This window comes from Bubalus kerabau, chromosome 1 (genome assembly GCF_029407905.1).
Source record: "Bubalus kerabau isolate K-KA32 ecotype Philippines breed swamp buffalo chromosome 1, PCC_UOA_SB_1v2, whole genome shotgun sequence".
Lineage (NCBI taxonomy): Eukaryota > Metazoa > Chordata > Mammalia > Artiodactyla > Bovidae > Bubalus > Bubalus kerabau.
Window position 1 is genome coordinate 148,799,283 of NC_073624.1, and position 27,638 is coordinate 148,826,920.

General features: G+C 45.7%; 1 protein-coding gene across 2 annotated transcripts in view; it reads left to right on the forward strand.

The window, feature by feature from the left end:
* Positions 1-252: 252 nt before the first annotated feature.
* HK1 (hexokinase 1) overlaps positions 253-27,638 on the forward strand; it is a 99,698-nt gene continuing 72,312 nt past the window's right edge. Inside the window, exons 1-3 of one of the 2 annotated variants that reach the window (XM_055534866.1) lie at positions 253-268; positions 8,398-8,494; positions 12,291-12,338. In XM_055534866.1, the coding sequence (XP_055390841.1) occupies positions 8,468-8,494; positions 12,291-12,338 (75 nt within the window). In that variant the 5' untranslated portion in view covers positions 253-268; positions 8,398-8,467. Of the gene's footprint in view, positions 269-8,397; positions 8,495-12,290; positions 12,339-27,009; positions 27,029-27,638 lie in introns of those variants that run through there. The other variant, XM_055534875.1, reaches the window with a different exon arrangement.

The window sequence follows — 27,638 nt, forward strand, 5'->3', positions numbered from 1 at the left end:
CAGGGGTGGTGGCCGGGAGGAGCTACCCCATGCCCCCACGCCCGAGGCCAGGTGTGGTGGCCAGGAGGAGCTACCCCACGCCTCCACGCCCGAGGCCAGGGGCGGCGGCCGGGAGGAGCAACCCCACGCCCGAGGCCAGGGGCGGCGGCTGGGAGGACCAACCCTACCTCCAAGAAGCCGTGGCTGTGCGGGCGCAGGAGAACCTAGAGGAGCTATCCCATGTTGAAGGTCAGGAAGGGCGGTGGTGAGGAGATACCCCTTGTCCAAGGTAAGGAGCAGCAGTGAAGAGATACCCCACGCCCAAGGTAAGAGAAACCCAAGTAAGACGGTAGGTGTTGCAAGAGGGCATCAGAGGGCAGACACACTGAAACCATACTTACAGAAAACTAGCATGCTCAGGGTCAGATAAAGTTTTACTAAATATGACCATGATACCCTTCCATGTCAAGTCAAAGGCCAAGGTAATGTGTTGGAATGTATCTATATATTTGCCTGGGTCATCTGTATAGCTTCCCAGGTCTTGTTTGATCTGTCTTAGTTCTAAGAGGGAGAAGGGCTTGTGACCCTGGTTGGTCTGAATTCTCCTCCAGTTTCAACTAAGGGACACACTCGAGTTGGCTTTCATGGAGCGGGTGGTCCTGGATATGGGGGCACATTTGGATACAAGGAAGGAGTGCCAGGCAACTCAGGAGCCATGGGAGATGAGCCTTCATGAGGAGCTTCCTTCTCTTGATTGTTCCTCACACCATTTGCCTAGTAGGCTCACTTTTAGGGCATACCACAACCCCATACTTAAGACAGAGTTCCTTCATATCTCTTAGTTGGAAGAAAATTTGGACATAGGGGATCTCTGTCCATTTCCCTTGTCTTTTGCAGAATAAATCTAGCTGCAGGATGGTATTGTAATTTAAGCTCTCATCCTCAGGCCAGTGTTCCTTGTCCCCCAGAGGATACTGTGGCCATGCAGTGGCACAAAAGAATTTTAAGCGACTTCTCCTTGGGGTTAGAGGATCAAACAGCTTCCAGTTATCAAGGATGCATCTCAAGGGCATCTGTTGGGAAGTGGATTGGTTATTTCCCATCTGAAAGACAGTAATGACAGGCAGGAAAAGAAAAAAAAAAAACCTAATAGGCCTCCTTCTATTTTTATGGGTGAACTTCATTAGAGGTGAGTCTTTCTAAAGCTTATCCTACCCAGTACTGTTGCAACCTGAGAGCCAGGCATCCCTGGGTCAGGGTGCAGATCCCCAGGTAGGCTGAGTCCTGACAGCCTCCTGGAGATTGAATCCTTGAGCAGGTCGAGGCAGGTCAGCCTCCTGAGAATTGGGTCTCTGGGAAGGTCGAGGCATGTCGACCTCCTGGGATCCCTGGACAGGCGGATCCCCAAGCAGGTTGAGGCATGACAACCTCCCAAGGACCAGATCCCTAGGCAGGTCGAGGCAGGTCGACTTCCTGGGGACCCTGGACTGGAGTTGGGCATCCCCAAGGTCTCCAGTGTGACCACTGCTGGGTAGAATTAAGGGGACACGACTGAGCAACTGAACTGAACTGAACTGAATCTTAACTCAATGCTGGTTTGTCCACTGTGGAAGGGAATAGATACCATGCTGTAAAGCGATCCAAGTCTGTGCCCTGAGACTGAGAACCTGGTGAAACAGCCATAAGCCTTATCCTCTTATTGCTCTGTCAAAGTGAAGTCACTCAGTCGTGTCCGACTCTTTGTGACCTCATGGACTGTAGCCTACCAGGCTCCTCCATCCATGCGATTTTCTTATTGCTCTGAGGGAACGTAAATCACTGATTTCCTCTCCTAGTCTTCCATAAGAGCAGTTTAGGGTGTTTTCAGTGGTAAACATTTCATTGTCATAGACCCACTCTAGGTAATAACAGAAGTAGTGACAAAGGAGTGAGTTATCTGGTCCTGTTAGAGGCATTAAGAGTATTTTAATACTAAGCAGGATGGAGCAATGTTACCTACAAGGGGGGGAGGGTCCTGGTTGTAGGAGTTAGTAAGTGGCTTAAGAACAAATTGACAAGAGGCAACAAACCAGATGTTCCGTAAAAGTGGAGTGGAGATTTGATCTGGGGGTATGTTTGTAACTTTAGGAGAAGGATGGTAAGGGTCTGGGCCCAAACAGCCTGCAGGGCTAACTCCCAAAGTGGCAAACATTATCCCTTGAAGCCCAATTGCCCTTGGAGGGATGCCACCAACAGATGGACTTCTAGCAGGTATTGTGTGCCTGTCACCCACCCTAGCAGGTTCACTGAGAGATGCTGTTGTTGCACATGTTATAGGAAACATGGAAGATGAAGGCCTGAATATCTAGAAAGATTGGCTATTACACAGTATTTCTCTTGCAAGAGCTAGCTATCTTCTGTTTGTCCATCCAGAAGATTGTAGCAGCAACATTGTGAGCCCAGACAACACTGTGGGCTCAGGAAAAGAGCATGTAACAGGAGGGAAGGGGGCAGGGCACAAATTTTGAAAGAACGACATGGCCCAAGGACATAACATAAACTGATTAAAATCAAATGGGTTCAAGATGACAAGTCAAATTCAACTAAACCTTGATCCTCAATCTGCAAGCTAAATGACACACCCAGAGGTGCCAGGACAGTTCCAAGGCACTGTCTAAAGACCAAGGAGTTGGTGGTTTCCCAATTGTTGGGATGGCCCTCCCACTCATTAGCATACAAAATCACCCAGCTTGGAAAAACTAACCATACCACATTCCATGGCCACCACATTCACCCTCTTTGATAGCCCACACCCTGTGGACTGTACTTCTCTATAAATCCAAACAAACCCACTTCTTACCTATTGCTGTGTCTCTCACTGAATTTTTTTGCAATGAGACATCAAGACCCTGAGCTTCATTAGGTCTTAAAACCAGGCACCATAGGTTTTGGCCAGGCTCAAGTCTCAGGAGAGAGGACCTGAAGGATGGGAGGAAAAAGCAGTGGGAAAAACCTGCCAAGGAATCCCCTACATAACCTGCTGGAAAATCTACTAAATACCTGACCTGTGCTCACAGTTTTCATTGGCCTGATCCTTGGCACAAAGAAGATTAAGGACAGAAGAACCCCCACCTGCTTGGGCAACAGCTACAAGAGCACAGAGGACGGTGGAGCCTTTGTAACACACTGGGGAGTAGCCTCTCCAGAGTTCCTCAATTGCACCCACTTCCACTCGCCTGTTTGCGGGGTGTTCAAGGAGACAAGCAACAGGAGCTTGTAAAGGAATTAAGATTTTGTTAGCCATATGTCCTTCAAGCCATAGGGGCGAGGACTTCCTACCCCAACCAGAGGTCTTCTAGAATCTGGGACTGAGCTGCATGAGTTTTCTGCTGAGTTTGTTTTTGTTGTCCCAGTTTCCAGCATGCTGGGCTTCTTGTCACTTCCACTGTGCTGAGGTTTCTTTGCATTCAGCTTCCACTGCAGGAGCTTTTGCTGATTTGGGCTTCTGTTGTGTTTGACCTCTGCCTTGCAGGGACCAAGCTGAGCTTCTTTCAGCCAGGTTAAATCCAAGAAACGGCACCATAGATGTCCGAGGAGTTTGTAATTTCCTCGGTTCTGTTTTACCGCAGCAAAAATTTGAAGTGACGGACGGATCAGTGTTACAGCTCAGTTTTATTTGGCAAGCAAAGGAAAATACATCCTCAAGGCATGAGGGTGGGCCGACCCAAACGATCTGAAGAGAACAGAAGCCCAATTTTGGCTCTTGTTTTTATGTTTGTTCTCCTTCCCCTGACCTGCCCTATGCAAATTGGGCTAGCCAGGAGGGCTGTTTGTTTTACCTGAGGTCTTCAATTCGGTCCTCAGACCTTCCTTTGTTCTATTTTCACTGGCTTTTCCCTTCTTTGTCTTTTAGCCATCGCCATTCTGGACTCCTTTTTCCTATTCTAACACTATCATTGCTCTTTAATTGTTATAAACTCTGCAAGGGCAGGTAATGTGTCAATCTTTTTCACTACAGTGCTCCTAACATCTAGTACAAATAAATACTTGGTGAATGGACATCTTTATAATTTCACCTTTGAGAATTACAGAGAGGTATTTTCTCATGCTTCATAATGAGGCTATATCTGGCAGCTTGATACCCACACCTAAGCTTCTCTGAGTTAGAATAATCTGTTGCCTGCTCTGAGTTGGTAAGTGTAGATATAGTATTAATAATAATAATGGCCATATTTATTTAGTACTAATAGTTGTCACTTATTAAGTACTTATGTATGCCAGGCTTTCCATATTACTTAATCTGCAATGCACATCAGGAGAGTTCCTAGACTCTACTAAACCTCCAGATTCAAAGATTGCTACAGGCCACACTTGGCCCCATTCTGCATGCAAGACAATACGACAGGAACCACAGCTTGCCTGCAGGACAAGTCCAAGTGCTTCTTTTCTGAAGGAGTCTGTGTAGCAGTTCACAGATAGGAGGAGACAAAATCTCATCAGGCAGGTGCAGGATTCCTTTTAGCTTAAAATCTCCCTTCCCCACAGGAGACAAATTTTCTTGTAACAATTCCATGGGGACATCTTCCAGGGTCCCTGTGGGGACAGTACAAGAATCACCACTCTGAGGGAAACCCAAAGCTATGGCATTCTATCTAGTGTTTATAGTTTGTCCAACCAAGAGCAATCTACCAATCAGGGATGATCTTTGTCCTAGGAGATATTGCTTAGAAATAAATTTGACACACTACCCTTACCAGGTAAGTAGGGGAACAGAGCTAGAGCACTAACTAAGGCCATGTTCTAGTGCAAATAGCGGTGTACCCTGGTGGTTTAGTGGTTGGGATTTCAGGCATTCGCTGCCATGGCCCGAATTCAATCCCTGGTGAGAGAGCTCAGGGTCTTCCCAGGTAAATAATCCATCTGCCAATGCAGGAGATGCAGGACACCTGGGTTTGATCCCTGGGTTGGGAAGATCCCCTGGAGGAGGAAATGGAAGCCCCCTACAGTATTCTTGTCTGGACAGTTCCATGGACAGAGGAACCTGGCAGGCTACAGTTCATGCAGCTGCAGAGTCATACACAACTGAGCATGCACACACGCAAGCATGAGAGAACCGAGATTCTGCAAGCCGTGTGGTGCTGCCAAAAAAGAAAGTAGAGAAGGGTCATTCATTGTCACCTATTATGACCTCCACCTTAGAGACAAGGAAACAGAGAGAAGTTCAGTAAGTAGCAGAGCAAGGATTGAGCCCAGGTCCTAGGCTGCATTGCTATTTTGTTATTCTATCTAGCATTCTTTTTATAAAAATTGAATTAAATCATAAATTACAAAGCAAAATGTTTGTTGCCCATAGGTCATACTTTTCTTTGGACTGTGCCAATGATTGGAATTTCATTAGAACTAGATTGATAGAGCTTATTACCTTTTGTTAGCACCTGTGGAGCAAACTAAGAGGAACCAAGGATAAAACTAAGCTGGCTTTACACTCCCAGCCGGATGTCTCCAAACTTTTTTGGTCATGCACTCTATTGGTAAGATACTTTTGCAGGCACATTCCCAAATGCATGTATTTTAATTATTTTGAGATTTTATACACATATGATTCCACATATGTGGAATGTTCAAAATAGGCAAATCCACAGAGAAGAAAGTAGCTTAGTGGTTGCCAGGGACTAGGGTGGGGAGAGTAAGTGGGGAGTATCTGCTGATGGGTACAAGGTTTCTTTCTTTCTTTCTTTTTTTTTGGCCGTGCCACTCTTCTCTTGGGATCTTAGTTCCCTGACCAGACATGGAACCTGTGCCCTCAGCAGTGAAATCATGGAGTCCTAACTATTGGACAGCCAGGGAATTCCCTACAGGGTTTCTTTGAGGGTGATGAAAATATCCTGGAATTAGATAGTGCTGATGTTTGCACAACCTTATGCATACACTAAAACCACCAAAGTATACACGTACTTTGAAATGTGACTCTTTTGGTATGTGAATTATATCTCAATTTTTAAAAAATTATATACAGTTAGTAAGGTACTAAAATAATGTACACATTATAAAGACTAGCCTAAAAAAGTTACAGGTTGAGATTTTAAAAGTTGTAAATAAAAGTCCTGATAGCATCTTCAGTCACCCCAACAAACTATCTTGTGTTCCCTGTGGACTCACTTTTTTAAACCATCTCTGAACAGGCTGTGCCCCCTAATTATAAGCCTTTTCTGGCTCTCAATAAAAGCGCTTTCTTCTTCCACAGCTGTTTTGAATTTCAGTAAATTTGCTTATCAATCAACAGGAATGATGGTTAACGAACATATCCCGAATATGCACTAGATGCCAAGCTTCTAAGTGTATGTACCTCATTCCTGTGTGGCTCTATTATTATTCGCCCCATTTTACAGTTGAGGAAACTGAGACTCAGATAGGCCAAGTAACTTTTCCAGAGTCAAGGCTATTATGTGGCTGAATAGGGCTCCAAACCAAGTAGCCCAACCTGTAGACTATGTTCGACACCTACCATGTGCCTAGAACCAGGGAATGCACAAAGTCCCCATATCTTGGGAGCTTATCCTCTGATGGAAGAGTTGGGGTGGCAGTTAGCAAGTAAATGTCAAAGCACTGATATTTCTAAATTCTCTGAAGGATATTTGATAGCCAAGTTTGTGTCTTTTCTCTTCCAGAAATTCTCGGGATAAAGGAATTAAGTGTGAACTTTAAATGAAATTTTGTTTAGGTAAACAAATAACAAAGCAACCCCACAAGTTTTGTTTATGCCTCTGAGCTGGGCCAGGGAGGCTTTGGGGTGTCAGGGGTGCTCCAGATATCCTGCCAAGACCAATTCTGGCAGAATTCACACACCCTGAACTGTTGGGATTCAGTGGCTGCATGCCCAGCTTACGCCAGTGTTTAGAAGCTTGGACTCTTGGCTTACCCTCTGAGAACTGAAAAGGCCCCAAATTGTAGGGAGGCTTTGGATTTGCTGCAGCACCCTAATTGTTAGGCAAATCACATTATGTTTGTAAGCTGTTCATGATATGTAGAGACAATAATATTGCTATGAATTCTGACTTTAGGCTATTGAATAAGGATTCTTGAATTAGCCTTTCTGTATACAAATTCTAAATCTCTACTCAGTGTAACCAACAAAAAATGATGAGATCTTGATTATTGTTGTTGTTGTTTAGTCGCTTAGTCATGTCCTGCTCTTTTGCGACCCCAAGGACTGTAGTCCAGCAAGCTCCTCTGTCTATGGAATTTCCCAGGCAAGAATATTGGAGTGTGTTGCCATTTCCTTCTCCAGGGGAATCTTCCTGACCCAGGAATCCAACCCACATCTCCTGCATTGGCAGGCAGATTCTTTACCACTGAGTCACCAGAGAAGCCACTGAGATCTTGATTAATTGACATGAGAAGATATTCATAATATCGTATTCCATGGAAAAAAGTAGATTTTAAAAGTATATTATAGCATGATTCCATCTTTGTATTCATATTGGTATGTAGTTATCTGGAGAAAAATATAAGGAAGGGGCAGGTACCACAATGTTAATAGAGCTGGTTTCTGTAGGAATGAAGCTGATCTAAAATTTTAAACTACTTGTCTGTATTTTCTGACTTTTGTTGTGATGAGTGTACATTGCTTTTGTAATTAGAAAATTATTTTTTTACACAGAGATACTCCCTGTGAAAGTCGCTCAGTCGTTTCTGACTCTTTGCGACCCCATGGACTGTACAATCCATAGAATTCTCCAGGCCAGAACACTGGAATGGGTAACCGCTCCCTTCTCGGGGAGATCTTCCCAAACCCAGGTCTCCCGCATTGCAGGTGGATTCTTTACCAGCTGAGCAACCAGGGAAGCCCAGAGATACTCCCTACCCTGTTTGTTTATTTTTTTAAGATTTTTTTCTTAATATGGACTATTTTTAAAGTCTTTATTAAATTTGTTACAATACTGCTCCTGTTTTATATTTTGGTTTTTTGGCCGCTAGGCATGTGGGATCTTAGCTCTCCAGCCAGGGATTGAATCGGCACCCCTTACATTGGAAGATGAAGTCTTAACCACCAGACCACCAGGGAAGTCCCTACCCTGTTTTACACATGGGAGAAGAATGATACTGTGATGAAGATCATGCTTCTGAAACATTGGAGTTGTCTTGGCTAATTTCCATTCCTACTTGGTTTCTTCCCCAAAGCAGCACCCAAGACCAGACCTCTTTCTAAGCAGAGGCGGCTGAGGCTGGGATGAGGCACCACCTGCAGACTAAGTTCCTGGGAGTTTCTTCTGGAATAATAAGCTGCCAGAAACCTCATGACAGTTTACTTTTGGAGACATGGGCCTACAGTCAGCCTCTAGTCCTCCGTATCTGCCTCTTTAGCATCCCAGCTGGTGAGGACAGGAACGAGGTGACAAGCCCCTGACGCTGCATCCTCTGGACTTTGCTTTTCTCCAGGTGTCACCGCCCCTGCTGCTGAGAGTGGAAGAGAGGAAAGAACCTCCAGACAGCAAGTGTCCTCCCCACCATGGGGCAGACCTGCCAGCGAGGATGGGTAAGAGCTCCTCTAGCTTTTCTCTGACTTCACAAGGTCACATGTGCCCCTTCCTGCTCAGCCCACTCTCTCTGGCAGGAGTTACATTAGGATCCATTTTACAATGGAAGCCCCAGACCAAGAACCCTGCAGGGACTTGTTATGGAACAAGTCAGGAGCCCCTCAGATCCAGCCTTTCTCTGTGCAGTTTAATTTTCACCTGAGCCAGAAATGTCCTGACTAAGGTGAGCCCAGAGGATTATTCATGTAACCCCTCTGTTTAACTGCTTCCTAGATAGTCATCTGCAAATTCACAGATGTGTGATGTAAACAAGACTGTGACTGTTTCTATCTAAGAGAAGACTTCCAGGGCTGTTTTCTATGTTGCCACGTAAAAGCTGAAGCCCATTCTTGCCTCTTACAGACAGCTTTGCTGCTCCTCTGGATGTTGAAACACATCCTGGAAGATGTTTACAGGACAATGTTCTGAGTGGGCTGGCTCATTTTAAATTAACTTGTGCTGCAGCTGGCCCCTCTGGGCAAGGACACACTTGCTCCTTTTTAAAATTATGGAAATAGAGTCACTGAGGGGTTTTAAGCCCAACAGACAAGTCGGACAATCGCAGAGCTAAAGTCTTGGGGACAGAACTCTCTCACACCAGCATCTTACATCTTAAACACTCCTGTGGCCCAAAGCACTCCTGGGTGTCAAATTAATTCTCAAATATGAGCTTGTGAGCTGCTTTAGCCTCCAGGTGAGGGGCTTGGGCACACAGGAGTGGGGTGAGGTGGGGGCTCTTTCCCTCAGTCCTGCAAGACTGGTTTAAAATGCGCCTTTCATCATTTATGAGATGGACTTTGCAAAGTATAGCCCAAACACATCCTCCCTACCTCGCAGGGTGTTGAGAGAATTGGATTTAATCTCATTTCTAACTCCCACGTGGAAGCTCAGACTTTGCCTCTTCTGTGGAATCTGAGGCACCTGTTTGGTTACAGTCAGAGACTCTGTGGGTCCCTGGTCTTCAACTTCTTTTCCTTCCCTTATCTCCTTTACTCCACAATCAGAACGAGACAAGTTTTGCCTGCCCAAAGGAGGAGGAGGACCTCCCAACTAGAAGGTTTATCTGGGGTGTTGTTGCCACCTCTCCTGGTCCCCACTGCCCCTCTCCTGTGCCCCTGCCTGGTTTTGCCAGCTCCAGGCAGAATGCCACTGAGTGTTTAAAACAGGCCAGGCCAGCCTTGGACTGGGGGCACAAAGCAGCCAGTGTCAGAGGCGCCAGGTGGCAGTCAGCAGGCTTGGCCACTGGCACTTGGAATTTGAGGTCAATCTGTGGGTCTAGGACTGGTCCTCCATGGTGCTTGGGGGCCCAGAGAGGAACATGGGCTCTGGGGTCTCAGACACAAGCTGAAAACTGCTGATTTGGAGGCTGCTTTGAGCTCTCAAGTAGCCCGGGGTGAGTTGGGGTAAGTTGGTGGTGTTGCCCTGTGCTTCTGTATAAATCCATGATCTTTTCTGCAGCTGCTGCCATTTCAGGAGCAGTACCCCATGCCAGCCACTTCAGTTGACATTCCTTTAATTTTCACAAAGGCTCAACAAAGCAGGTATTATTCCCATTTTACAGATGGAGAAACTGAGGCTTGAAGAGGTTAAATTACTTGCCTAATTTTGCACAGCTAGTCAGTGGCAGATATAGGATATAAATTCAGGTCTCTCTGACCCAAAACCAGCGCTCTTTCTACCTTCACATCAAACTTAAGGCTCAGGGCAAGGCATGCCACTCAAACCATAACTTCCTCAGGACAGTTCTATTTCCAGTTGTTTCAAGCTTAGGAATGTTGTGCTTTGAATATTGAATTCCTACTCTTCATCTAACAAAGGGCCAAAAATTATATGGTTCATTCAGTTTTCTTTTCTTTGGTTCCCTGGCTATCCCAAGCCCCAGACAATATTTTTTACTGACCGCTCACTCTTCTTTCTAGGCCTACAAATATCTGCGAGATTTCATGAGAGCCCTTTCAAGGGAGCTTGCTCTCATGGAGTATCAATGTAAAACCTAGACTGTTTGGGTCTTGGGCATGTGGAAGACATGCCTGGATTGTCCTGGTCATTTGATGCCTTTTCTTGTTTTCCTAGCTTCCCTAGGACCGTGATTTCTTTCTTTCTTTTAGTATTTATTTATTTATTTTATTTGGCTGCACCAGGTCTTCGTTGCAGCTCACAGGATCTTTGATCTTTGTTGCAGCATGAGGGATCTTTTAGTTATGGCCTGAGGATCTAGTTTCCTGAACTGCCCTGATCGAACCCAGGCCCCCTGCATGGGGACCATGGAGTCTTAGCCACTGGACCACCAGGGAAATCCCAGGGACCATTATATAAGGGCTTCTTTGGTTTGGATTCTGCTTAGAAGAGGGCGTGGCTTCTCAATTTATAACCACAAACATTAATTGAGCACCTACTCTCTACTTGAGGCAAGACAAGAAATGCTGAAAAGATAGGGGTTGCCTTTCAGGGGGATGTAGATTTTCCTGCTGGTTCTCACAGGGACTGGCTGCATGTCTGCTGGCTGTCATGCAACCTTCTAGAAACCTCAGTCTCCTTCCTCAAAAGGAGGATTTCCTCTTGTGCTCTGTCACTCTGGATTCCATTCCCTCTCACCCACTGAGAGTGGTGTTTGCAAGAGTCCCACCAGCAGCAAGAGAGAGCAGGCCCCAGCACAAGCCATTTTTCAAGTGCTTGCATCCCGTTGCTCCTGTGCTACTGGCCAAAGCAAGTCACACAGGCAGTCCCAGAGCCACTGTGGGAGGAGACGACACTAGAGCACAGACACAGAGAGGCGAACTGTTGTGGCTGTTTTGTTTTGTTTTGTTTGCAAACAATTTACTATTTATATCCTCCTTATCACCTCCGCTGCCATGATGAAGAAATCCACATGAGCCTGTCTCTTGTTTGGCAGTTCAGTTCAGTCACTCAGTCGAGTCCGACTCTGCGACCCCATGGACCGAAGCACACCAGGCCTCCTTGTCCATCACCAACTCCCGGAGTTCACTCAAACTCATGTCCATCGAGTCGGTGATGCCATCCAGCCATCTCATCCTCTGTCGTCCCCTTCTCCTCCTGCCCTCAATCTTTTCCAGCATCAGGGTCTTTTCCAATGAGTCAGCTCTTTGCATCAGGTGGCCAAAGTATTGGAGTTTTAGTTTCAACATCATTCCTTCCAATGAAGGACTTGATTGGCAGCAGCTCTCCAAATCTGTTTGGCAGGGGAAATTGTTAGAGGGTTATGGAAGGGCGGGGTGCTAACTCAGCAAGTGGTCACTGCTTAATGCCCACAGTTCCTCCACACTCATCCGGGAAGCATCTCACCCTGCAGTCTTGGGGATGCGGTGGGGCCAGTGGTTCAGCCGAGACAGATTCCTGTGTTCCCATGGCTTCCCTACCCACCTCTCTAGCAGCCAGCTCAGCCAGCTGTGCTTTCATTATTGATGAGCATGTCTGTCTTCTCTCGTGGACTGCGGCTCCCTGAGGGCAGAGCCGCTGTTGTTTTTCATCCTTGAAGCTCCACCTTCTAGCACAGGGCCTAGCACATTTGTAAATACCTAATAAAGGCTGATGTGAATCAATTCATGAATCGAAGATTTCTGAGCTCGGCTGCATTTCATCCAGAGGCTCATTTGCCGCTATAGGATATGCTTAGGTATTTCAAGGTTACGTGTAATTACTTCCACTTTCTGAGCATTGTTGGTTAATTATAAGCACCAATGTGCTGTGAATCAACTTGCATGCCTCTATAACACCTTATCTTGTCCTGTCTTTAAGGGTACAGAAACTGAAAATTCAATCCAGCCCCCACTTACTGAAAGTAAGGTAAGAGACCTCAATGTTATTTCCATTTCCTTCTGTAATGTTTTCTGTAGAAGAGACCTAGTGTAGGGCAATTCCCTTTGGAAATTCTGATCATGGTTTTACTGAGAAACCCTGCAGTGGATTCTGAGGTGAGGGCCCAGACCACCCTCCAGGGCAGAGGCTTTTGGAGAGGACTTTGTTCCTAGGCTCCCTTCTTAACCCTTTTTTTTTTTTTTTTTTTGAATATTATTAAGTTTTACTGGAGTATAGCTACTCTACAGTGTTGGGTTAATCATCCATGTATATACATATATCCACTCTCTTTTGGATTTCCTTCCCATTTAGGTCACCACAAAGCACTGAATTAGGGCTCCATGAACTATACTGTAGGTTCTCATTTGTTATCTATTTTATACATAGTATCAATAGGGTATATGTGTCAATACCAATCTTCTAATTCATTCCACCCACCGCCTTCCCCTCTTGGTGTCCATACATTTGTTCTTTATGTCTGTGTCTCTATTATCATTTTGCAAATAAGACCATCTATACTATTTTTATAGATTCCACATATATGTGTTAATATATGACATCTGAGCCCTTTCTTAGAAGCAAAATGCTAAGCATCAGAGCAAAACACAGCACTCTGCAGTCTTGGAGCTGTGTGGCATCCTGACTGTGGGAGACTCTGGGAGATGGAATGGAAGCGCCTCTCGCCTCTCTTGTCTCTTCCAGTGTGCTGGAGCAGGCTTGTCAGGAAACTGATGCCCACTCCTCCACCTCAGAGGATGGACAGGTCTCAGATCTTCCCTACTGTCTTCACCCATGTGCTCCCAAACAGAATGTTCTGTGCCATTTGAGGTGGGCACCCCCCTCTCATTCCCCGAGCTGGCACTTTACAGTGTCTTTAAAATTGCAACAGGGAGTTCCCTGGTGGCCTAGTAGTTATGATTCTGGGCTTTCACTGTCATGGCCTGGGTTCAATCCCTGGGTGGGGAACTGAGATGCTGCAAGTCATGCTGGTGTAGCCAAAAAAAAATATATTGCAACAAGTAGATCTGAGGTGGATTGCTTCATGCAAAGCTGGTAAATTAGAGCCCTTAAGAGCCAATTTGCTGGAAGAAAAGCAGAATAACTCTCGATTTCTCCTACATCTGGGTCCACTATCTGGTCCTAGGTGAGGCTCAAGGCTGGGTTGGCATTCATAGCCACCTCTGCCCTGACCCTTATTCCACTGATTGTATAGCTTTATTTTTATCCTTTCCAAAATAAATAAGAGTCTCCAGTGTTTGAGGATTTATGGTTGAGAAGTGAAGCTCAACAGAAAAAAGTTACAACATAGGGTGACATGTGACTTAAGAGCCAGATGAGGGAAGACTCAGCCATGTCTTGGGAAGAGAAGGAAGGTTGGATAGAAGATAGAGATTTGCAGAGGGTCTTGATTGAGGAAGGAATTTGTAAGGGCAAGATATACATGCTCAGCAGAGAGAGTAGAGCCTGGAACAGATGGAAAGGAGCCTGCAGAGGCTGTCTGGTGTGATACTGGTGTGGAAGACACAAGGGGAGGCTGATGAAGTTGGGTGGGGCAGGCACTGGGTGTCTGGTTAAGGAACTCTAGCGGCTGGGTCCAAAAGATCTTTAGGCTGAGGCATCATGTGACTACATTGTATTCTATCTGGCAGTGGCAAGGAGCATGAGCCTTGGGCATCCAGGAAACTCAGACATGGGGATGTGGGGATACGTCTAGAGAGATCCCCAGAGGTGTATGTGCAAGATAATCCACTCAGAGTGGGAAGAAAATAGTACAAGTTCCATTGTTACAAGTTCCATTGTAACCAATTTCTTGATGGTAACCTTGCTTGGTTAGACTCTCAGATGGTTAGTAGTATCATCTTGCACCTAGGGTCTCACAATGAGAAGTGGTTGTTAGCGGCACCTTTGTTTCCTGAACCATTTTAAGCGTATTATGAGGCTTTATATCTTCAAACTGCTTGATTGAAGATTTTTTGTTCTTTATTTTTGTTTTTTTCGTGTTTTGTTTTTCAGTTTTCTGGGTAATGTTTTATTTTTATATAATTCCAAACTTAAACTAGTTGAAGTTTTATGCGTGATATTATCTGGCTTTAACTAGACTGACCCTTACAAAACACGCAAGTGGCTGAGAAAGATTTCTATATAGAAACTGGATTAAAGCTAATGAACAGTGAGAAATAAGAGTGCTGATTACTTTCCTATCTCTAATACAAGCTACTCATCAGTCACACCTTGGGGTTAAAAGAAACAAAAGGTCTGATCAAATATAATAAGTAATCAGTCAAAAAAATTAAAGTGAGCAAGGCTATTTGAATTCTGTCTCTACTTCATATATCACTAATGATGAGCTAGTCCCTATTTACATAGAAGGCCTTGAAATAATTAGCTAGTGATACATTAGGCCACAGCCTTTTAAAATGGTTTATTTCATCTTTATCTCTTTATTTTTATTAAAGTATAATTGACTAGCAGTCAAATGCATAAATCCTAAGTGTTAGATCAGTAAGTTTGAACACACGTATGCACCTGTATGGGCTTCCCTGGTAGCTCAGAGGTTAAAGCATCTGCCTGGAATTCAGAAGACCTGGGTTCAATCCCTGGGTCGGGAAGATCCCCTGGAGAAGGAAATGGCAACCCACTCCAGTACTCTTGCCTGGAGAATCCCATGGAGGGAGGAGCCTGGTAGGCTTCAGTCCATGGGGTCGCAAAGAGTCGGACACGACTGAGCGACTTCACTTCACTTCATGCACCTGTATGTGCTTTCCTCACAGCTCAGTTGGTGAAGAATCTGCCTGCAATGCAGGAGACCCCGGTTTGATCCCTGGGTTGGGAAGATCCCCTGGAGAAGGGAAAGGCTACCCACTTCAGTATTCTGGCCTGGAGAATTTCATGGAGTGTGTAGTCCATGGGGTCACAAAGAGTCTGACACGACTGAGCAACTTTCAGTCACTCACTCAGGCAACTATATGGGCTTCCAGGTGGCTCAGCTGGTAAAGAATCTGCCTGCAATGCAGGAGACCTGGGTTCGATCCCCAGGGAGAGAAGATCCCCTGGAGAAGGGAATGGCAACTCACTCCAGTATTCTCGCCTGGGAAATCCTATGGACACAGGAGTCTGGCGGGCTACAGTCCATGGGGTCATCACAAAGAGTTGGACATGACTGAGCGACTATTACTCACACTCATATGCACCTACATAACCATCATGCAGTTCAAAATATAGAACATTTCCATCACTCCCCGAAATCTCCTCATGCCGCTTTCCAGTCACTGCTTCCCCATCCCCTGTCCTGAAGTTTTCCTTGTTTAGATCTCTAGCACCATAGGTTGGGTTTCTTGTTCTTGAACCTCATGTAAATATAATCATACACATGTGCTCTTTGGTGTCTGGCTTTAATGTTTTTATATTGCTGCATATATTCATTCCTACATGATCTTGTACATAGAAGATCCTAAGATACACACACACACACACACACACCCCAAAACTGTTAGAATTAATACACACATCCAGCAAGGATAGAAAATCCATACACAAAAATCAGTGAATTTCTATACATTTACAAAGAAAATCCAAAATGAAATTAAGAAAACAATTTCATTTATAATAGCACCAAAAAGAACAAAACATTTAGGAGTAAACTTAAAAGATGTGTAAGACTTATACTATGAAAACTACAAAACATGTTGAAAAAAATTAAAGAAGATCTAAATAAATGGAAAGACACGCCATGTTCATGTATATTGAAAGCCTTAATACTGTTCAGATAGCAATACTCCTCAAATTGATGTATGGATTCCAAACAATCCCTATCAAAATCCCAGCTGGCTTCTCTGCAGAAATTGACAAGTGAATCCTAAAATTCATATGGAAATGGAAGGGACTCAGAATAGCCAAAACATCTTTCATAAAAAGAAGAAAGTTGAAGGACTCATATTTCCTATTTTCAAAGCTTATAAAGATAGTGTGGTACTGGTGTAAGGATGGACATATAAATCAATGGAATAGAATTAAAAGTCCAGAAATAAACCCCAACACCTTACAATCGTTTGATTTTTGACAGGGATATCAGAACAATTCAATGGGGGTTAAGAATAGTCTCTTCAACAAATGGTGCTGGGACTATTGGATATCCACATGTAAAAGCATGAGGTTGAATCCCTACCTCATTCCATAAGCAGTTCAGTTCAGTTCATTTCAGTTCAGTTCAGTCGTTCAGTAGTATCTGACTCTTTGCAACCCCACGGACTGCAGCACACCAGGCTTCCCTGTCCATCACCAACTCCCGGAGCTTGCTCAAACTCATGTCCAGTAAGAAATATGAAAAACTTAATTCAAAAGACCTAAATGCAATAGCTAAAATTATAAAACTCTTCGACGAAAACATAGGTATGAATCTTGGTGACCTTGGTTCGGCAGTGTTTTCTTAATGTGATACCTGTTATGGACTGAATTGCCGCCGCTGCTGCTGCTAAGTCGCTTCAGTCGTGTCTGACTGTGCGACCCCATAGACGGCAGCCCACCAGGCTCCCCCGTCCCTGGGATTCTCCAGGCAAGACTGAATTATGTCTCCACAAAATTTATGTATCGAAGTCTTAGCCCCCAGTACCTCAGAATATAATCATATTTGGAGATAGGGTCTTCAGTAAGCTAAAATGAGCTCTTCGGTGTGGACTCTCATCCACCCTGACTGGTATTTCTACGACGATGAAGTCTGGATACACAAAGAGACATCAGGGGTCTGTGCATGAGAGGGAAGACCATATCAGGAAGCAGCCGTCTGCAAGCCAAGGAGAGAGGCCCCGGAAGAAACCAAACCTACTAACACTGTGGTCTTGGAAAATTCTAAAATTTGGAAAGCTTCTAAAATTGTGAGAGGGTAAATTTTTGTTGTTGAAGCTTAACATCCAGTCAGTGATATTTTGTTATGGCAGACCTAGCTAACGAATACAATACCACAAAAATCCCTGAAGTGGAGACAACCAGCTGTGTATTAACGATGAGTGGATAAACAAACTGTGATACAGCTGCACAACAGAATATTATTCAGATATTTAAAAGACCGAAGTTCAGATATGTACTACAACATGAACAAACCTTAAAAACATATGCTAGTACAGAAGAACTTATTTTCAAAACAGAAATAGAGACACAGACATAGAGAATGGACACACGGATACCAGGGTTGGAAGGGGGTTGGGATGAAGCGGGAGAATGGGACTATACACACTGCTCCTGCTAAGTCGCTTCAGTCGTGTCCGACTCTGTGCGACCCCATAGACGGCAACCCACCAGGCTCTGCCGTCCCTGGGATTCTCCAGGCAAGAACACCGGAATGGGTTGCCATTTCCTTCTCCAACGCATGAAAGTGAAAAGTGAAAGTGAAGTCACTCAGTCATGTCCGACTCTTCGAGACCCCATGGACTGCAGCGCACCAGGCTCCTCCGTCCATGGGATTTTCCAAGCAAGTACTGGAGTGGGGTGCCATTGCCTTCTCCACTATACACACTACTGTGTATAAAATAGGTAACTAACGAGAACCCACCGTATAGCACAGAGAATTCTACTCAACGCTCTGTGGGGACCTAAATGGGAAGGAAATCCAAACAAGAGGGGATATATGTATAGATAGAGCTGATTCACTTTGCGGTACAGCAGAAACTAACACAACATTGTAAAGCAACTATACTCCAAAAAATTTAAGAATGACGAGAAAATATGGTAAATAAAAGAAGCCAGTCACCAAAGATTGTATGAGTCCATTTATACGAAATGTCCAGAATAGGCAAATCTGTAGAGACAAAAAGCAGATTAGAGGTTGCTCGGGGCTGGGGAGTGTGGACTTTGGATGGGAAGGGACAGGTAATGGATATGGGGTTTCTTTAGGGGATGACGAAAATGTTCTAAAATTGATTGTGGTGAGGATCTCACAACTCTGCAACTGTTATTAAAAATCATTGAATCTTATACTTTAAATGTGCATATACGGTAGTCAATTATATCTCAATAATATTGTTACCCCTAAATTGTTTTTTGTTTTTTATACCTGAGAAGTATAAAGTATGTATGGATATACTACAATTTGTTTATCCCCTCTCTTGCTCATGGACATTTGGGTGGCTTCTAGTTTTGGCTATTACTGATAACGTGTTGTGAATTTTTGTATACAAATCTTTGTAGGGACATAGACCCTAATTTCTCTTGGGTAAATACCCAGGAAAGGTATTGCTGGGTCATGGGGTCGGTGCCTTTGAGACTTTATTAGAAACAACCAAACAGTTCTAAAGTAGTTGTATCATTTAAATTCCCATCTGTCTCATCCATTTTCATGTCTAGCATAGACATTTAGGTGTGTTTTACAACATACTTATTAGTATAGTAAGTGAAACTAAGTAAGTGAAGTCACTCAGTCGTGTCCGACTCTTTGCAACCCCATGGACTGTAGCCCACCAGGCTCCTCGTCCATGGGATTCTCCAGGCAAGAGTACTGGAGTGGGTTGCCATTTCCTTCTCCAGGGGATCTTCCCGATCCAGGGATCAAACCGGCATTGCAGGCAGATGCTTTAACCTCTGAGCCACCTGCATTAATAGTTGTAAAATGTTTTTACTACATTGAGGTACATGATCAAAACTTTTTTACTATAGGGATTTCTAAACAGATAAGCTCTGTAGCCTGGAGCTAAGAGAGAGTAGATACTGTACTAAAAGAAATGTATTCATTTCCTAGGGCCACAGGAACAAATTGCCACAATCTTGGTGGCTTAAACAAACAGGAATACATTGTCTCACACTTCTGGGGGGCCAGAAGACCAAAATCAAGGTGTCAGCAGGGCCAGGTTCCTACCACGGGCTCTAGGGAACTTCTTGCACTGCGGGGGGCTCTCAGCATCCTTTGGCTGGTTTTCACATGGCATCTGCCTCTGCCCTCACACTGCACTTTCCTTTCTCTTCTGTATGTCTTGTCTTCTGCCTCTTAATGAGGACAGTCATGGGATTTAGGGCCCATCAGTAATCCAGGATAATCTTGAGATCTTTAATTTAATTACACATGCAAAGACCTTTCTTCCAAATAAGGTCACATTCACAGGTTGTGGGGATCAGGCCATGCCTTGTGGGGAGGGGGTGCCATTCAACCCACTCCAGTCCTGCTCCAGCAGAATGAATCAGAAGGAGAAGATGGATTCAAGAGAGTCCGTAGGTTTGATTTGTGTTGTGTTTGTTCTCAAGACCCAAGTATAAGTAGACTTGATGGGTTTTGGTGACAGATTAGATGTGGGGCATTTGGGAGGGGAAAGAGCTCAAGGATCGTGTTCAGGTTTCCAGCTTGGGTGGCAGGGAGTTGGTTCTGTCTGGAACATTCTTTTCCTAAGAGAGAAGAGAAAGCGCAGGCATGGCATACCCCCTCCTTTTATTCTGGTTTCTGCTCAAATGTCACATACTCAGAGAGGCTTCCCTTATCCATCCTATCTAAAATGATAGTCAGATTCTCTATGGTTTTCTATTATAATTTAGTTTTTCTCTCTCATGCTCTGGAAATCTGGAGGTTGTCAGTGTAGGGCTGATATGGGGTCCCTGGGTGAGAGGGAAACAAGCTCTTTCTATTTTATTTTGTTGCTTTGTTTTGTATGGCTGCCATTCTCAAGGTTATTTCTTAATCTTAATCCAAGACAGTTCCTGGATCTCCAGCCAGTCTGTCTGTAGTTCAGCCAGCAGGAGGAAAGGAGGCAGGATGGCAGAGGGGAAGCTGGGCAGGAATGGCTCTGGAAAGCTTCCATGAGATGCTCTCACTTTTTTTTTGTTACTGATGGAACTTGGGTCCTACCATCTGATGTGTAGCAAAATCAATCTACGGACACCGGGTGGGTGGTAGAGAACAAAGTCCCTAAGTACCGTCTGTTCAGTGTTTACTGTGGGGCACCAAGGGGCAGCTCATGCACAACAGACTTTCAGGCAAGGGTTTTTTTTTGTTTGTTTGTTTGTTTTTCCAGGCAAGGGCTTTTTTAAAAGGAGCATTAGGGGTAAGGGTCGCAGGGTGTGTGATAGGTTAGCAGACATTCTTCTGATTGGTTGGTGGCGAATTAAGAGATGTTTTCAGGAGTCCTATTCATCAGTCTTTTAGTTCCAATCAGTCTGGGGTCTACATGCTTGGGGTCAGCGAGTTACCACCCTCCTCTGAGTGGGGGGTCTTACTTTCTGCAGAACTACTCAAAGATACACACATGCTTCAGATTTTATCTTGGTCCCTTCAGGAGGCCCAGGACCATTGTTCTAATCATTAACTCCAGGAGTTGGTGATGGACAGGGAGGCCTGGTGTGCTGCAGTCCATGGGGTCACAGAGTCAGACACAACTAAGCGACTGAACTGAACTGAAATACTTTTGGGGACTCAGGGAAGGCCAAACAAGAAGGCAGATGGGGAGCGGGCAGCATGGAGGGATTTCTGGCTGGGAAGACCCTACAGGGTCCCACTCAGTTTCAGACCCCCTTTTCTTGGATATTCCTCAAGCCTGGGGGGAACAGGGATGGGAGAAGAAAGGGAATAAAGTTTTGCAAAGAGAGGTTAATCATAAACTTGGCAGGGGAACTCAGTTTTGGGGGACTCAGGGACAAGGGGAAATAGAAATTGTAAGAGGTAGTTGTGTGGCCAACACTTTGCTTTATTTTTCCTCCTACCACCTGACATAAGGTACCTTTAATTTGTGATTTGCTTACTGTCTCTCCCCACAGAATGTAGGCAGAGACCCTGTCTTGCTCACCTACACATTTCTAGTGAACTAGGAAGTGCAGGGCACCGTAAGTGCTTCACAAGTACTTGTTGAGTGAATAAATGACAGGGAGGGCAACCAAGAAGAAAATAAATTTAAGAAGAAATGACTGTGATGGGAGACAAATTGAGTTTCAGGTGCCTGTGGGAGCTAGGACTGGATATTTACAGGCAGTTGGAAATATGAATCTGGAGCTCAGGAGAGGTGGGGGCTGCAGCTCTTGACAAACAAGAGTGATTCTTCGGGTAGGGCAGGCTGGGATGCACCCACAGGAGACTCAGAGAGCAGGGAACACTCAGCTCCTTTGACCAAACTAGATGCCCCACCCCCACCGCACTGGGAGGGGCCCCTGCTTTCCTGCCCCCCTTACAGGCCCCTCTCGCTGGATCGGCCTCAGCACTTGGTCCGAAAATGCCCTTTATAAGATGGCTCTGCAGAGCCAGGCTCCACGTGCTATGTTTTATACATCTAACCAAAACTGGCTCAGTACACTAGGGGAGACAGGCTCCCCAGCGCAGTGCTTGGACCCAGCTGTGACTGAGCCATCACTGGGCTTGGGTGAAATAAGAGAAACAAGGACAATATGGTGAAATGAATATTTCGCCTTCTTAGAGCAGCAGGGTGGTCTTGAGTCAGACTGCCTGGGCTTGGATCCCAGCTCTCCCATCAGTAGCCCTGTAACCTTGGAGAAGTCACTTAATCTCCCTGTGACTTGGTGTTTGCACCTATAAGATGGGGATAAAATTGGTTTTTACCTCATTGGATTGTTCTGTGGATATCAAGCATGTTAACATATGTAAAGATTTTAGAACAATACCTGGTATGTAGTAAATCTTACCTAAACACTATTATTATAAAGGGGGCTTCCCAGGTGGTTTAGTGGTAAAGAATCTGCCTACCAAGCAGGAGATACAGGTTTGATTCCTGGGTTGGGAAGATCCCCTGGAGAAGGAAATGGCAACCCATTCCAGTATTCTTGCCTGGGAGAATCCCATGTACAGAGGAGCCTGCTGGGCTACAGCCCACAGGTTGTAAAGAGTCCGACATGACTTAGCAACTGTGTGTGTGTTAGTCGTTCAGTTGTGTCCAACTCTTTGTGACCCCATGAACTGTAGCCCAGCAGGCTCCTCTGCCCATGGGATTTTCCAGGCAATAATACTGGGGTGGGTTGCCATTCCCTTCTCCAGAGATCTTCCTGACCCAGGGTTTGAACCCAAGTCTCCCACATTGCAGGTGGATTCTTTACCATCTGAGCTACTGGGGAAGCCTCAATTTCATGACTAAACAGCAGTAAACATTATTATGAAATCAAAGTATTTGATTTAAAAAGCAGCCCTTATTTTTACTTCTTTGGGCTAAAATATATTTTCCTTTAGGATATTATGGTGAGAGGAGATGGAAATTACAATGAAAAAAAAAATATTTCAGCAAAACAAAAAGCCAGTGCCTAGGTTTTGTTTGTGTTTAATTTGCTGGCCTGTGCAATCCCACAGGCTGGGGACCCTGCCTAGGTGTTGACGTGGACTCTCCTATGTGAGCATTTCCCTCTATATTTTGGAGCTAATTCCAAGAGGCAGGATTGAGAAACCTTTTTTTGGACCCATGAGGGTGGTTTGTGTGGAGGCACTGGGGAGAAATAGCCCAGGAAACTCAGGGTAGCCAGCAGGATGATTTAAGATTGCTCTGTTCCAACACGATATGGGTGTCCTTTGGGGAAGGAGCTGGCCTCAGATAAGAAGCAGGCCTGAGGCCAGGCAGGCCTGGCAGTCTGGTTAACCCTTCTTCCTCCAGGCCATTATTCTTTAAGCACAGGAGGCTCGTCAGGTTCAGAGGTAATGGGAGGAGGATGGGGTGTTCAGGGATTGACAAGACTGGATTGGGCTTCCCTCGGCATCCCTGAGGGAGTCATCCTTAAAGGAGAATAGAAGCCTTTTGGGGACAGAAGTGGAACAAGGTGTCTTGGAGGTGGGGTGGTGGTGGTGGTGGTGGTTTCAGGCCCTTTCTGAACCAGGTAAACAAGTCAGAGGTGAACAAAAAGCAGGCATGTGGGGACCTTGATGATACCTGAGAGGGCTGGGACTTGAGTGAAGCAAAAGAAGTGCTAAGAGTAAAGAGGTGGAGATGACAGAGCGACTGAGCATGCATGCACACATGCAGAGTGCAAGGCCTCTCTTACTTCACCTCAGTCCCGCTCTGATACCTGAGGCCTTGGGTCTGTAAATTCCAGTTATCAGTTGAAAGTTGAAATGCCTACTGAGGCCAGTCAACTGTGTGTACCAGTGAAGCAGGTGGACTGGGTGGGGTCTGGGGCAAGGCGCAGTACCTTGCCTTGTCTGAAGGGGGCAGTAGTGCTCAATGCCAGCTGTTTTGTTGCCAGTAATAACATGGGCTCTGTGAGGCTAGACTTTAGATGCCAGAAATCTGGATTTTAAAGTGACATCTGGGACTTCCCTGGTGGTCCAGTGGGCAGACCATGCTTTCAACATAGGGCATGTGGGTTCAATCCCCGGTGGGAGAATTAAGATCCTGCAAGCCAGGCAGTACAGCCTAAAATTTTTTTAAAAAATAAGGTGACATCTCCTAATTTTCAAGGGTTGACCCATACATTTAAAACATTGTGCATGTGTGCTCAGTCATGTCCGACTCTTTGCACCCCTTGGACTGCAGCCCACCAGGCTCCTCTGTCCATAGGATTTCCCAAGCAAGAATACCGGAATGGGTTGCCATACCCTTCTCCAGGGAATCTTGTTGACCCAGGGATTGAACCTGTGTCGCCTGCATTGGCAGGCGGACTCTTTACTACTGAGCCACCAGGGAAGCACATAAAACATGAGGTGGGTCCAATACGATGTTTGCACCTGGCAGTTGCCAATTTGTAACTTCTGTTTTGAGGCTGTTGGAAGGCAGCACTCTAGGCAAATGAAGGAGGAAGGGAGGCAGGCTGAGGTGATTTTACGACCCCAGCCACTCCTTACCCTTCTCACACAAGAAGCAGAACTGTGCAAAGTTGATGAGAAAGTCACAATGAACTTTCATCCCAGTGTTCTCCAGATTGACATGATCTCTAGGACCCTGGAGGAACCACGGCCGGCAGTGTCTGAGGGAGCCTGCTAAAAGTATTACCGGTCAATTCATTTCAGACATTTCCTCCAGATGTCCCTTTAGAAAGTTAGGGTCTAAATTGGTCATTCTCATTCCTGACAGTCCCTGGCATTCACCTAGGGAACCTTTAAAAGGCTGTTTGGCGTGCACCCCAGCATCAGCCATCATCTCCGGGATTAGAGCTGGGACATTAGCATTTATAAAATTATAAAAGCTCTCCAGGTGATTATTTTTAATTTTTGCTGCACTGCCTGGCTTGAGGGATCTTACGTTCCCCAACCAGGGATCGAACCAGGGCCCACAGTAGTGAAAGTGTTGAGTCCTAACCACTTTCACCACCAGGGAATTCCCTCCAGGTGATTCTTTTATGCACCCAGGTTGAACACCGCAGATCTAACTAACAGAAACACTGGGTCAGTCTCCCCTCCCGGTGGTGCTTTTCAGAATGTGTTCTGCATGCATGACAGGCCCCCCACTGTCAGTATTCCAAGATGCTGCCCTAGTGTGGGTTTTCTTTCTTTGCTTTCTCTTTCTCTTTGGGACCTTAAACAAGTTCTATAAACCCCATAACCCTCATTGATTAAAGGTAGATAATGATATTTGCCCTTCTAACCTCACCAGCCTGTTATCAGGAGAAATGAGGCAATAAATGAGAAACTACTCTGTAAACTGTCAACATAATCCAAGCATTGGTGTTACAAGTGTGCTGCCAGATGCTGGGGTACAGACTTGTTCCTCTGCAGAGAATTTCTGGAGTAAAGTTCCTAGTGCCCATGGGGCTGATGCGAATGGTTTCATTCTGACTTAGCTGCAGCCCTCACTTTCTTACCAGCAGGTGTGTTTCATGGCTTGGTAGTCCAGCAGTCTGATCCTCTACCCCCACCCCAACTTGAACAGAGAAACCCAGCGGACATCCAGGAGGAGGGGGCATCTAGAGGGGAGACCTGTGGAACTAGGTTTCTTATGGTCCAGATCTTTGCTGCTCTTCCTCGGAGTCTGTAAAGTAATTAGCAAAGGGACTTCACTGGGGTCCAAGAGATCTGTGATAGCAACAAAAAAGAAGCAGAATAATAAAGAAGTACAAGGGGTGATCGGAGAAGGCAATGGCACCCCACTCCAGTACTCTTGCATGGAAAATCCCATGGATGGAGGAGCCTGGTAGACTGCAGTCCATGGGGTCGCTAGGAGTCGGACATGACTGAGCGACTTCACTTTCACTTTTCACTTTCATGCACTGGAGAAGGAAATGGCAACCCACTCCAGTGTTCTTGCCTGGAGAATCCCAGGGACGGGGAAGCCTGGTGGGCTGCTGTCTATGGGGTCGCACAGAGTCGGACACGACTGAAGCAACTTAGCAGCAGCAGCAGCAGCACAAGGGGTGATAAATGGCATGGCATAAATGGGAAATTCTGAGCCTAGTATGGGACACAGCAGTGCAGCATGGGCCCCGGCCTCAGGAAGCTGTCTGATTGGGGCAGATAAGGCCACCCTCCCCCAGAAGACAGCCAGCAATATCAGGCTGACTGTCATGACTCAGTGTTACTTATCTGTGGACCAGGCTTACAGTAAGGTGGTGGGAAAGGATGAACAGGACACTGGCTGGGCATCAAGACTGGGTTTGAGTCCCAGCTCCAAATTCTACCACAACCTGACGCTGGGCAAGATGGTCCACCTACTGCTCCTCACGTTCTTACTCTGTAAAGAAGAGCCTTGGTCTAGATCTAGATGGACTCTGACCACAGTCCGAGTTTGCCCTGTGGAAGTGCTGAGGCCTGGGAAACTGCAGTGAGTAGCCATGGTCAGGGAAGGCTTTATGGGGAGGGTGGGAGAGCTGGGTTTCCGGTGAGAGGGACACTGGTCAGGTGGAGGTGAGTGGAGAAGGCTGAGCAAGCAAGGAAATAGTGCAGGGACTCAAACAGGATGGACCTGGTGTGGGTCAAGGACAGGGGGAAGCGGCCTCCTTGGGGTGGAGAAAAGATAAGTGGGGAAGAGTGGAGTCAGATTACATAAGGCCTCAGACACAAGGCAGAGATGTTTGAATTGGCTCCATCAGGAAGGAGGGGGCCATCAAGGGATTTAGGGCACGGTTATGATGTGATTAGGCTGCTTTTTAGCAGGAAGAATGTGGCTCAGACCTCAGAATGACTTGGATGGCGGGAAGCCAGGAGCCAGGAAGGGCAGCTAGAAGACTTGTAATATTTCTGGCATGGGCTGATGAGGACTGAGGGTTGGGAAAAAGCAGTGGGGCAGGCCTAGAGATATTTCTCAGGAAACCTTGATAGGCCTTGGGACCTGGCTGCATTCTGGGGATGGGGAGGAGTGAGTCCTCTTAAGAAGCAGATTCTCTCTCAAAGGCAGCGAAGAGAAAGTACTGGCAGTCTCCCTGCCTGCAAACAGAACATCTCAGGGTAGCCTGGCCAGTGGAAGGGTTAGTTTTCCCCTGGCTCTGGCTCAGATAAACATCTCAGTTGTAATGGGGGCTCGGTGATGATGCTGGCCGGGCCTGGGTAAAAGGGTATGTGTACTCCTGATCACTGCCCTGGACTCATTCCATCTTTGAGTACCAGGCCCTGGGCTGAGTGTGAGACAGAGCAATTAACAAAGCACAATTCTTGGTCCTTGTGAGTCTGGCAGAATTACATTAGCAAGACTTGAATGGCACTTGAGAACAACCAAATTGTTCTCATCCTCCCACTTTTGCTTTATGGAATTGCAGGTGGTGTAAATGTTTGATGGCTGCCAAGAGACCTCTCTGTTCCTGGCTTATAAGGATACTATCCAGGGGGTGAGGCTTTCCTGATGGCTCAGCAGGTAAAGAATCTGCCTGCAATGCAGGAGACACAGGAGATGTGGGTTTGATCCCTGGGTCAGGAAGATCCCCTGGAGGAGGAAGTAGCAATCTACTCCAGTATTCTTGCCTGGAGAATACCATGTATAGAGGATTACAGTCCAAAGAGTTGCAAAGAATCAAAAAGGACTGAGCAACTGAGCACACATCTAGGAGGCAGAGCCAGGTTTTGTGAGGCTTGTAGCTTAAACAATTTGGGGGAGTGTCTTTGGAAAATAATTCAAAATTACAAAATAAAGTTGATGGGTCCTCTCAGGGCCTAGACTCAGGGAAATGTGAGCATGAAGTCTCAAAGTGTAAACCTCATCAGCTTCCAAGTCAATCTTATAATACCCACCATTTATTATTTGCATATTATAAGCAAGTGTTTTATTTGACTATTTCACAGCAACCAAGGGAGGTAGGTGCCATTAGTATCTCCATGTTATAAGATGAGAAAGCAGGCTCAGAGAAGTGACTTTGGATGCCTCAGCCATAAAGCAAGCGGGGGTGAGGGCTATGCTCTGGACTGACAGCTCTGGGCTCCAGGGCCACAACTGAGATCTTCTTCAATTGATGATGGCAAAAATCATG